At 41.4% G+C, this 12,627-nt stretch overlaps 1 protein-coding gene across 6 annotated transcripts in view; it reads left to right on the top strand.

The window, feature by feature from the left end:
• Positions 1 to 12,346, top strand: part of nfic (nuclear factor I/C) — a 177,998-nt gene extending 165,652 nt beyond the window's left edge. For all 6 annotated transcript variants that reach the window (XM_063201554.1, XM_063201553.1, XM_063201555.1 and 3 more), the window contains one exon: positions 1,011 to 12,346. In XM_063201554.1, coding sequence (XP_063057624.1) covers positions 1,011 to 1,031 — 21 coding nt within the window. In that variant the 3' untranslated portion in view covers positions 1,032 to 12,346. The remainder of the gene's footprint in view (positions 1 to 1,010) is intronic.
• The last annotated feature ends 281 nt before the right edge of the window (positions 12,347 to 12,627 follow it).

The raw sequence follows: 12,627 nt of genomic DNA, 5'->3' as shown, positions 1-12,627 counted from the left end.
ACACCCGAGACCGCCCGTTGCTCTCCACTTATTTAGTCGCTCGCCGCTGTTGCTACTGCGGAGGAACAGAAAGTGGTCAATTCGATAGCTGTCCTCCTGGCCAGCAGAATAAAGAAGCAGGGAAGCATACGTATCTCTCTGTGGGCTGGCGTGCCGACGCAAAACAGTTAATGCATGATTAAAAGTGCTGAAACGATGCCACAGCATAATTAAATCCTGAAATTGAACTAATTAAAACTAGTATTAGTGCTAATCCCTGTGTTAGCAGCAGAGCTGTGTAATTTTACAGAGATTTCCAAAGCTGCGTATCTGCAGTGCCTGTCTGCCCGCTCCACACTCATCTCATCTCTCTTATCCCTAAAATTGCAAAGTAGCCATTTTTTATCAGGCACTCTCATAGTGTTTATCACCCGCCCCAAAATAACTATTACCAAAATAACTATTATCAAGGACAGACTGCAGTATCATATCACAGTAACTTAGGAATATAGCACAATAATAGACATGCCATAACTGTATACACTGTAACTACTAGGTCAGATTTACACTCTCAATTAAGATCATACGAACTCATATTCTCCTCAACTTTAATCTTTAGGGTGCGTCTCATTTCTTTGTCTTGCCCCTTGCTCTAGCCCTTGTGTCTTGATGTGCGTGTTCATGTTAGACTAAGTGGTTTCTTAATTGTCAAAGTGAGGAAGGGGAAGAGCTAGAATGAACATCCGCGTACCCCTTGGTATGAAGTAAGGTTCTGGTTAGCTGTATTTTATTTCAGTGTCTCTACTTCACACATCGCCAATTTACACATTATACATTTATATGTTGCCCCTTTTTGTAGGTATTTATAGTGGTCAGTCGCCATATTTGAGGTGGACACAATATTGGCTTGCGGCGTCAGAGGTGCAAGGGCCCATCATTGCCGCTGCACGGCTGTATGAATTTCTAATAATTGGTGCAAATTTCTGATGCAATTCTCCTGACTCTGTGTGTCCTTTTTGCTCTCTCCACAGTCCTGGTACCTGGGCAACTGATGGACGTATGGACGGAGGCTGTGAGCATGAAAATGGGTTTCAGATTCATCGCGTTGTGGAGTTCAGGAAAAAAAATCGACAATGTCAAGGAGATGTAAGAGGGAAAACGTATATGCATATACAGAAGGTATATGTATATATACAATGTATGTTTATACTTATCTAAATATATGTATTCCCGAAGTGCATACATATATTTAGATATGTGTACCGATCTAAAAATAAAGATGCTTCAGTTCACCTTTTGAAGTGAGGACCGCAAGACAGAGGAGACAAAGGCCATGGACAGAGACTAGAGGAGAGAAGATGATGTTTTTGGGGGCAGCCACATTGAACTGTTGAGGTGGGGGGGTAAAGACACTACCACAACAGCCTCCCTCTCCCCCCCCCCCAAAAAAAAGAAAAATCTACCCCAGCAAGCTTCCCTTGTCCCTTTGGGATTGTGCTCCTCGATGCCCTCCCTTCCCCTCAGCTACGGTGCTGCTTTCTCATATATGCAAAACAAATATCCTTTATTTTCTTAACCGACAGGGAAGAGAGAATCTGTTGACGTTCCGGGTATAGCGACGCAATTTTTTTTTTCCCCCATGGACTTCGTGGATCCCAAATTTTTTCAAAGAAAAAAAATGGGACGGAGGGGCAACGTTTTCAGAAAATGAAAAATAAGCGTTGTTAAACAAAAAAAGTCTTCGACGGACTGACGGACAGCTTCCCCTCCAGCGATATTTTGACGAAAAGAAGTCAGCTTTTCATCCGATTTTATTGACAATCATGAATCTGTCAGTTCCTTTATTCTGAGATTTTTATTTCCTTTGGAGGACACACTGCAACATTTGTATTTTGGGAGCCACTTTTTTGTGGAGGCCTTCTCATTCGAAACACACTGATGTTGATGATGCGTCTGTGACAAGAATTATGCACACCCTTAAAAAACTCACATGCGCGCACACACACACACACACACACACACACACACACACACACACACACACACACACACACACACACACACACACACACACACACACACACACACACACTCACACACTGACAAGGCTCAGTGTGGTTTTAGGGTGAAGACTTAAAAGTTCAGGGTATGACGCCTATTTTTAGGCAGTCACTTGTGAAAGACATTGAGCGAAGAGACAGTGAAATCGTAGGTGTTTCCCCTGATACATTTGTATGTATGTGCGTGTGAGTGTGTGTGTGTATGTGTGTGTGTGTGTGTGTGCGTGCAGAGACTGCTATTCTGATCATTGTCTCGTTGGACAGTTACCCTATCCTTTACCTGTTCCTCAGCCTAACCCAACCTAACATTCTTTTAAAAAGTCTTTTAGTGTAGAGTAGGGGGGTTCAGTTTAAAAATCTGCATAGTGATAAAGAAGAAGAGACTACCCAAAGTTTCTTTGATCCCTTGCCTGAAAAGTTTTTGTTGTAAAGAATAGGTCTTTCTTTTGTTTCTTTTGTTTTGCGTTGACTTCTAAAATCTGATTTTTTTTTAAATTACAGGCATTGCACTACTTATACAATTAAATTCCCACTCGACAGCAATCTTTTTTTTTTTTGCCTAATCATATGAGATGCTGCGAGCCAGAGTTAGGATTGTGTTAGAGTTTGACTCATTTGTTTTGTTTGAGTTTTTTTGCGTGTGTTCTTTTTGGTAGCAGGGTACATGAGCTGTGCGTGAGTAGACTTTTTTATCCCGCTATCTGTAGGATTTAAAAACTTTGTAGCCCAGTCCCACAACGTCGTCCACTCCCATGTGGAAAAAAAATGTTTGCATGTGTGCATGCAACAAGGGGGACAAATGTTGAATTTAGGTAATCCCACCATTTTTGTTAAGCAGAATCTGTATCTTAAAGTCATTGGAATGACAGCTCTGTCTGTGTGAATTTCAGAAGTAGAAAATTTTTCAAGGGGTTGAGGGGGCAGGGAGGGGGCCAGGGGTCGCATTGTATGCACCCTCATGTGGAAGACATTGGTGGCTCCTTACTGGCGCCATTACTGTGTGTGTGTGTGCGTGTGTGTGTGTTAGTGTGTGTGCGCGTGTGTGTGCACTTCTGCATGTATGCGTGTGTGTGCAGGTGGGACAACATGGAGATACATGTGTGTGTGTGTGTGTGTGTGTGTGTGTGTGTGTGTGTGTGTGTGTGTGTGTGTGTGTGTGTGTGTGTGTGTGTGTGTGTGTGTGTGTGTGTGTGTGTGTGTGTGTGTGTGCGTGTGTGCGTGCGTGCGTGCGTGCGTGCGTGCGTGCGTGTGTTCTGTGGGTTTGCACGTGTGTGCCCGTGTGTGGCTGGGGTTATGGCCTACAGACATCTTCACTGGGAGGGAGTGGCTGATCTGGTGAGCAGTGGCATAACTCTTGTGTCTTCCTGCACCAGACTTCTCTCTCTATAGCTGATGTCTGCATCTCGCCCTTGCAGAGGAGCTGTTAGTGAACTCAGACATGCTCACAGCAGAAGGAGCGTGATTTGTACTGATGTTAAACCGAGATAAAAAAAAACCTTCCTCCACATCAGGGCTTCAGACTCCTCTCTACCAAACCCAAAATCTTAAAGCCATGAAAAGTGCCTAAGACATTGCAAGAGTTCCATTTTTTTTCCTTTCCGTCTTCTCTTTCGAATGAAATCGTTTAGTTGGTTTGTTTGTTTTTCCCTGTGAGCGTCTGAGTCAGAATTAGCTCCATGCTAGCCACACTTTTGTGGGAAGAAGAAGAGAACGGTTTTGAGAGCGGGAGAGAGAGAGCAAGAGAGAGAGAGAGAGAGCTTTCAGCTCCCACATCCCTCAAATGCACCTTTTTTAATGCATGTCCTTGTGAACTGAACTCACCCTCTGCAGATAAAATAGCGTTAGATTGATAGACAGAGTGAGGAAGATAAACAGAAAGAGAGAAACAGCGAAAGAGAGGGAATATGTACCCCCAGCTATCGGCATAACCGCATAAGCAATACATATCAATGCTTTATGCAGAAAGGAACTGTTAACAGTACACAACTAACAGAACTATACAAAACACACACAGGGAAGGACTAATGTGCGCACTCACACACACACACTGGTCACACCCGACTCGAATGTTTGTTTTGTTTTTCAATGTGGCTTTGCAATGGCAAACTGCAAAACCCGTTAAGTTGCAATCTGAACCCAGTTTTGTGAAGATAATACCACAAAGATGAATCATTTTTACAAGGGTGCTGATATGAGAATTTTACCTTGATATATTATAAATGCATGGTGCTTTCAAATGAAAAAAAATCTATGACAACTTAGCTCTTAAGGCCACTGTAACGCGAACTTCGGGTGCATGGCAGATACTCTTTAGTGCCCCCCAGAAACTGCCCTGCCCCAATCTACAACCACCTTCCTTTACCCCCCCTGTTCGGACCCCCAGATCCCCCCTCTCCCCCCTTAATCTTCCCCAGACCCATGGAATAGAGAGCCAGAGATTTAGATGGGTTCAAACCATTTTACCACATTTCTTATGATTTTTACTCCCTCCTCCTCTTCTACTTTGCACGATATTTTATATAACACATTATGTGCCTTGCCTTTAGTTAAGAACAGTAATACATGATTGAAAGACAAAATGTACATTTGTTTCTTTTACCAATGTAACCAGTATCGCTGCAAAAAAAAAAACAGACAAAACTACAAAAAAAAACAATAACAGTACAATGCTGCATGTTTGATTGCTTGCCATTATCCAATTAGAATTAACAGATTAATTAAAAAGAAGTCGCCGTTTTTTTGGGAACTGAAAACAAATGGATCGTCACCATCATCGACTTCTTCCTTTTTTATAAGAACAGTGACTGTCTTTCCCTGCTCTCCGCATGGAATCAGAGCTACATAACTCTCTTTCAGTCCTTCACTCTCTTTTACCCTTTTAACGTCTTTCATTTGATGGGTTTGTGTTCCGTCTCTGTCCGTTTGATTCTTTCCTTTTTTGTGTTTGGTTGTTGTTGTTGTTTTTGTCTCTCGTCAGTGTACTGTGGCTTCCCGCTCATGCTGCTTTCCATCCTGCTTTTCGCTTATGCAATGTGAAATATGCAATTCCAGTTCTCATTTCCACATTGGCAGTGGGTTTTTTTTCCTCCCAGTTCAGTCTTTTTTTATTTTTCTTTTCTAACAAGAGGAGATTGAATGTATCACGCATATATGAGAGGAAGAGAGGAAGTGCTGTGCAGTGTGTAATCTAGACTCGCACAACAGAGAGGGTGTTCACGACCAGAGAAGAGCCAATCAAGCTGTTGCAGGTTTTGTTTTTTTGCACCAGTACATAGTGTAAGGTTGTCTTTTTTTTTAGGCGGGGTTGCTCCTGTGGCGACAGGAGTGAAATCAGTTTAGAAGGAGGAGAACAGAGAAGCATGATTGACGTCACTGGGATGAGAGGAAAGTATTTGCACAGAATAGGATTGTAGAGTACTGAGTTAGGCTTTCTAGTTATTTTTAAGGAGCAGGATCAGGTACCCTTGACTCACTTTGGATCACTTGGGGGTTTTATGATCCTGAGTTGGTCATAGTCGACGGAGTGGCGGTCTCAGCACTTTTATAAGCTGTCCTCAGTGCATTTGAAATTGAAATCCAACCTTTTTTTGCTACAGACGTTGAAAGCCATGTGTTCAAATTCTAGCTATGAACAGTTAGATCAGAGTTGAGAACTTTTGTACTTGCATTTATACAGCAGTATTGAAATGCTGAAGAATCGTGGAAAGAACTATGACTGGAATAGCAAAAAAGAATAATAATTTCTATGAGAAATTCCTATGTAGAATGTACACTGTCTTGTTGCATTCGTCAATGTTGCGCTGTGTGCAGTGCTTCAGAAATTGTGTGTCTGTGTGTGTGTGTGCGTTTTAATATGTCCTTGGATGTGCGATTATGCAATGTATGTATGAATGTCTGTTTGAGGGGTATTGTGATTTGTATTTCTCGACGCAAGTTGGTGACAGGGAGAGAGACAGGACAAGGAGAAGAACGAATGTGTTGAGGTGGATGAGTTAAAGAAATCTGATCTACCGTAGCACTTTGCTGTCTTTCTCAGATTGTACATATGAGCGCAAATGTGCCACAGACCTGGGGGCGATGAGTATTTGGACAGACTTTTTCAAAGTTAAGACAGAGAGTAGACAGAGAACGCTAACTTCTTTTGACTCCAAGGTTTCTAAATTTGTTTCTGTAGACATGTCAATGGAGCACTACTAATATGTGTTGTAAAGGAGCCTTGAAAAGACTGTTGCACAAGAACTGTTGAAAAAAATGCAATAACTCACATGACATTGTCCATCTCAAACCTCCCCAAGAATATTTTGCTAATGTTAGGTCCCTCAGACACATACATCTGAATAGTTCTCACTCCCCCGGACGTTTTATGTTTTTATGTCATTACTGAAGTTTTAGTTACTTTGGATCTTGTATTGTGGTCGTAGTGCAGTGATGACAACAATGGAAAAACTCTAAGCAACAGCACCATGGAAACCAGAGCCTGAGCCAGAGTAGGCACAAATAGCGCTGACCCTCTCTGGTTCTGAGATCTTTGCTTGTTCCTTTTCTTCTTCCTCTTCTTCTTCTTCTTCTTCTTCTTCTTCTTCCTCTTCTTCTTCTTCTTCTTCTTCTTAATACCTTTTACATGAGCTCCATAACACGGTCTACCATAGACTTAGCTTCGTATGACGTGGAGTATTATACTTTTGTGACTTTGTACATGCCTTTTAGCGTGAATTTGACCCGTAAAATTCAACATAACTTCGACACCCTTAGCTTTGCTATTTGCCATGCTTGTGGCGAATAAAAGCAAGCAACTTGTATTCCAACCGTATTAAGTCTGTGTTTGGAAGAGGTGAAGAAAGCCCAACCATAGCCACCATGATGATTTTTTAGGAACTTGTTTAAAAATGAGTTTTTTTTTAAACACAGTATATTTCTGTAGATTTTTTCCTTCGTCTTTTTTAAAAAATTAGTGGTTAGGTGATAATTTATAATTTCTTACTTGGTAGCGTAATGGGATTATTATTGAATAAGAGAAGATATTGTGTGTGTTTTTTTTCTCTTCAGCTGGGTCAAAAGGCCTGTGTGTGATAGTTTGTTATGCAGTGTACAGTATTGTTTCTGCAATGGATATTGCAACGCTGGTAGCTATTAAGATTTGCTGGTAGCTATAAAGAGTTTTCAGTGAAACGGCAGAACAAGAGGAATTGTTTACATGCTCGTCTTAAGATCTTGGCAGTGACGGTTCGTGTGCCCTGGCGTGGGCCCAGGTTGAAGTGGAGTGCTGTTGCCAAAAGGCATTCCATCAGATTCATACGACTTCACACGTCTAGCAAGATGCTGCCATCATTCAGCAAGCAACTTTGTTATTTAAAAAATAAACAGGACAGGTGACGGAATGAGAATGGTCTGCTTGCCAACCCATGGAGGCCTTCAAAAATGCCTCGTTTTCTCTCTCTATTCAGATATTTGATTGGCCAAACCTGTGCTGTGTGTTCATCACAAACATGAGTTTATGTCCCCTTGGGGCTTGTATTTGTAACTTCAAATTCAGTGACTGCTGTATAATCTACCACAGAGGTGACCAAAATTCTATGACATATTTCCAGTCTCCCAACCGGCCATGCCATCCCACCCCATGCAGCTCAATGCCTATAGTACTTGTCTTCTGTGCACAATTGGCCTACCTCCTATCATTCCAGCAGTCTGTTTCCCTCACTCACTCACTCACTCACTCACTCACTCACTCACACACACACACACACACACACACACACACACACACACACACACACACTAATACACAAACACACAAAGCCTAATATTTGTATTAATACTGCATCAGCACACACAGACTACCCCCACCCAAGGCCCCAGGCCAGACTGTCTCGCCCCATCACCTGTCCCGTGAAGATTTGCACTGCTCCAGACTCACTCATCCAACTCTGTCACAACGCCAACCTGGGTCTGGCCAGCGGCACACAGGGACGGATGTCCGATGCCACCATCTAGCCTAACCAGCACAGTGGTCCTGCAATAGGTCTGCAGCATGCACGCATTGATGCACACACACACTCACACACACACACACACACACATACCGCTGTGTGTATTTGTGTGTGTGTGTTTGTGTTTGCGTGCACGCACGCGCCTTCTTATTCGTCCTATGCTTTTTTTTCTTTTTCGTACCTTAACACAGCCACGCCAGACAAACTGACAAACACACACGAATCTGAGCACCACCCAGATATGAGTCCATCTGTCTGGGCAGGTTTCCTTTTATCCCCAAACACCTTTCTGTTTTCCAATTGGTGATATTTGACGATTTGAACTTACACTGACAATATTATGCATTAGTGGATGCATGTAAAATATGATCCTCATCTTCTTTCTAAACCCTTTTTTCTATAGTTTTAGTAATTATTGTTATGCTTAATGTTTTATTGTTACATTTTTGAACACATTATCCTGTGTATAAATCCTTACAGTATATCAAGTAGAATTGAGAAAAAAAGGTAAAATGTACATAAAAATTCTTCTTTTTTTGTATGAGAAAATATATGTTTATGTTTCTTGTGTTTGGGTTTAGTTGTCATAAGCTTGTGGCCAAGCCACAGTAAAATGCGAATTCCTTCTAAGGGATCTGTTGTGGCCGGTGAGGTGAAAAAAAGCCCACCTGGCAATGCTGCAAGCCTTTTTAAAAGAAGGTACCTGTCCTGTCCTCGCCTCGGGCAGACCTGCCTGGGCTCCAAACTCCAGTAATTTCAGCATCAACCTGTCGTTGTTTTAAAAACAGACTTAGCTTTTATTTTTCGAGGGGATATGCAAATTCTATTGCCATTTTTTTCTCTCTCTATCTCTCCTTCTCCACAACTCATATTTTTAACAGTTTTTGCACTTCTTGCATTTTCACTATTGTGCAAGCTTCAAGATCTTTAAAAAAAAATACAAAACTTTTTTTTTCCTTTTCGTGTTTCTATTTGGAAGATTGCACTAGATAACTTGCTTTTTGGTATTGTTGTCTAAGGATACTTCTTTTTTTTTTTTTTTTTAAAGATGTGCATCTCTAGAAATATTTCGAGACTTTCAACCTTCTATAGTGTAGCTTGATTCAAACAAGAGAAAGAACTCGATTGGAGAATGAGCTGCTTTGTTGTTGTTTTTTATTCTCTTTTTATTATTTTTAAGCTGTATTTATCTATATTGAAGCCAGCCAGCAATTTGTATTTATTTCCCCTCATGTAATGAAATCCGCAGTGGATGAAGTGGGTCTTGTGTCTTGGAGTCGTAGGGTCTTCCTGCTCAGTTTGAAAACATTGGACCTGGAACGCTGAGGGAGGTTCTAAGTTGGCATGTGTTGCTCACGGTCCGGTTCTCGACAATCACCGGCCAGGCGGACGCTCACACAGTGTGACTGGAGGCCGCTGGGTATTGGCAAAGTGTCTGAGAGTGAAGGAAGCCCCCACCCACCCACACAAACATACTCCCACCCAACCCCACCCCACCCCATCCCCTCCGCTATTCTGAGTGCCTTTCTCACCATAGACCCAAACTGAATGTCTCTGTAAGACTGTAGGCACAGGGATGCACTGAATTGAGCGAATCGAAAAGGGAAACTGCTGCTGTCCTTGCAAGGTGTCTTTTTTATGAAAAGGACAAAGGGGTGATATACTGTATATCTCCCAACAGTGTCTGGTTGGTCAGTCGGTCACATAGTGATCTGGCAAAGCACAAAGTAGCTTCTAGCTAGCGTAGCAGCGTAGAGCACTGAACACATCAGGAAGTGAAGTTCGGAGAGGTCGTTTGGCGTCCCCCAGTTGGCACTTTTGAGGAGGGAGGCCCAATTGTCCCGGTGTAGAGCATGACGATGTTAGGCCAGGGCGAATCCACATGTCAGCTGATCATCATGGAGGGATGTCAAATGAGGTCAGAGACTCAGGTTAGCCAGAGGTTAATGAGGAGAAGAAGACGAAAAAAAAACCACATTAAATAGTTTCTTTTCCCCCCTTCCCCGAAACCCCCTGTGCATTGCTTTGACTTTTCGTTTGTCAAATTTTGTTTTCTCCTTTTCAAACGCAGTTTTTGTATGACGCTTGCAAATTCCATTTAGCGCCATGTTTTTCCTCTTTAAGCAAGGGCTGGACAATTTCTTCAGGGCAGGAACTACATCGTCTTGATTTCCCTCCATCATCCATCCCAGGCTTCAGTTTTCAGCTGTGCCATTACAGCCAAGGCCTTGTCTCTTGTTTGTTTCGATTGTTTATTAGTTTGTTTTTCATCATTCAGCCGAAATGAGACACAAAAAACACATGCATTTGATCCAGCCTGTCAAAATGTCCATGTGAAATATCCAGTCCTTTAATCACAGTAAGGGCTAAGTGCTTCGGAGAAGGCCCTGAGCATGAACTTGGATCCAAGTCACCATCAGAATAAAAATGGCACACTTGGTCATAAAATCGTTGGTCACGACATCTGAATAGAAATTGATGTATGTGTGTTTTTAAAAAGCCTTCAGTCAACGTTAAGGATGGGATTTTGGGAGGTTTTTTTAAAGAATTGGCTCATGTAGATATGCTGGACTGTGAGACTGTTCTCAGAGACATGATAAACTCAAGCCATGCTTATCCAAGGCGGTTGGACGAGGCCGTTGCCTGACAAGCTCAACTTCCAGGACATTATCTTACGACAGTCAAATGCATGGTTTACTAGATCCACCCCTGCCCTGCTGTGGGAGTCTGTGTAAGAGAGCTCATTTCATTGCATAGTTTGAGAGCCATGTTCACATTAAGACTTTACAAACTGTTCCTTTGGTTTAGAACACATTTCCTAAAGAATAAACAACACCTCTCAGTTATGACAGTACCACATTTAGTCACATTTATATAATTGTGGCTGAGCAAAATCCAGTTCTGTTTTTTTTTTTTTTAACGTATTTGTTTTCTTCTTTTTAACATAAATCCTCAGTGAAACCAGCAGGTAAAAGCAAAATGATATCCATACACCAAGTAGGCAATACCAAAAATTCCTTCAACAAGCAGTGCCTCTCATTTGACTGCTAATCTGTATCAGTTTTAGCGCGTTCACCTTCAGACACTCTTTATAAGTTCAATGACACACACACAGACACACACACACCATGTGTCCTGCCTTTATGTCTAAAGCCATTTTGAAGTTACAAGAGGGATGGGTTTTGGGGTTCCACCTACCACCATACATCTCGGCCACCTCTTAGTAATACTCCACTGCGTAGCATATGGTTTCAACGCAACACAGATCAGAGAGTGTTTGGAAAGCACTCCCCTCTGTCAGCAGGGTTAAAAAGCCATGATCATTTTTTTTTTCTTGCGGTTCCAGGACCCCCTTTTCAACATGTTATTCATTCATATCACCTCACATGTTAAAGTAAATGATGACAATGGTAACATTAATAACAAGATAAATCATTTCGGTGGTCTTCTTTCAAGGCCAGAATACTCAAAAGGCTCCTAATGGCTAAAGACTGAAAACTAAACTGACATGATGTTGGATTGAGACTGGTGGTCTCTGGGCTGACCTGAGGTGCTCCCCTTTTTTTGGTCACAACACTCGCTTTTGTTTTCTTTTCTTTTAGTACTGCTTTCTTTTCACAGTTTTCTTTTTTCTTTGTTGTTCTTTTCAAAAGCATGCTGAACTTTTTCAATGTGAGTTGATCTGGTGGAGAAGGGATGAGGTTGAAATGTTTCTCAGAGAACATTCGAATGCAGTGTTAAAAAATTAAGGATTTTGTTTCTCTTTTTTTGTTTTTGTTTCTCATTATTCTTTACAAATATTACAATAGTAGTTACTCATTATCGCTTGCTTGCTGCACAGACATACACTTCACACCAGGGAAGAGCACTTGCACATTTAGTTCAGACACAACCAGTAGAAACAGAGCTCAAATCAAACAGACATTAACACACGGGTCTCTTTTGACAGCTTGTGATTTTATTTTTCCTTATTTTTCATGCTTCTGATCGTTTTCTCTTCCGAAACTGTTGGGATGGAAACTTTTTATCAGCAAAAGTCGGTAACCATATTTTAATAATTATTTGGATATGGAGGACAAAGATCTTTTTTTTTTCCTCATACAAACACACACACACAGCTAAAGTAAACAACAAAATTTGCCATGTGTTTTTGAACTGGTGTGGGGGGGAATTTACAGCTTTGACAATATTTCATTATAACATTGTATTCAGCCATCGCTGTTAGCAAAATGCTCATCATTACATTACTGGAAGTGAGTATGTTTCCCTATGCAAAAAAATATAAAAATAATAAACAAGCTATGCTACAACTCAGAACAATCAGTAGTCTGTGTTTATTTGTTCAAATCTTTTCTTTTTTTTCTTTTTATCTTTGTTTCTTTGTTTGTTTTCTTTCTGTCTTCCTTTCTTCCTTTCTTTCATTTGTGTTTGTACTTCATTTGTGTTTTAGTAGAAAGAAATGCTCCAGAAAGTGAGATGTACACAGTACACACACACACACACACACACACACACACACACACACACACACACACACACACACACACACACTACAGTGTGCCTATGCATACAGCATACTTCACTTCACATTATACAATTCA

This window comes from Engraulis encrasicolus, chromosome 6 (genome assembly GCF_034702125.1).
Source record: "Engraulis encrasicolus isolate BLACKSEA-1 chromosome 6, IST_EnEncr_1.0, whole genome shotgun sequence".
Taxonomy (NCBI): Eukaryota; Metazoa; Chordata; class Actinopteri; order Clupeiformes; family Engraulidae; genus Engraulis; species Engraulis encrasicolus.
The sequence above is the reverse complement of the archived record's forward strand: the minus strand, read 5'-3'. Positions and strand labels throughout refer to the sequence as shown.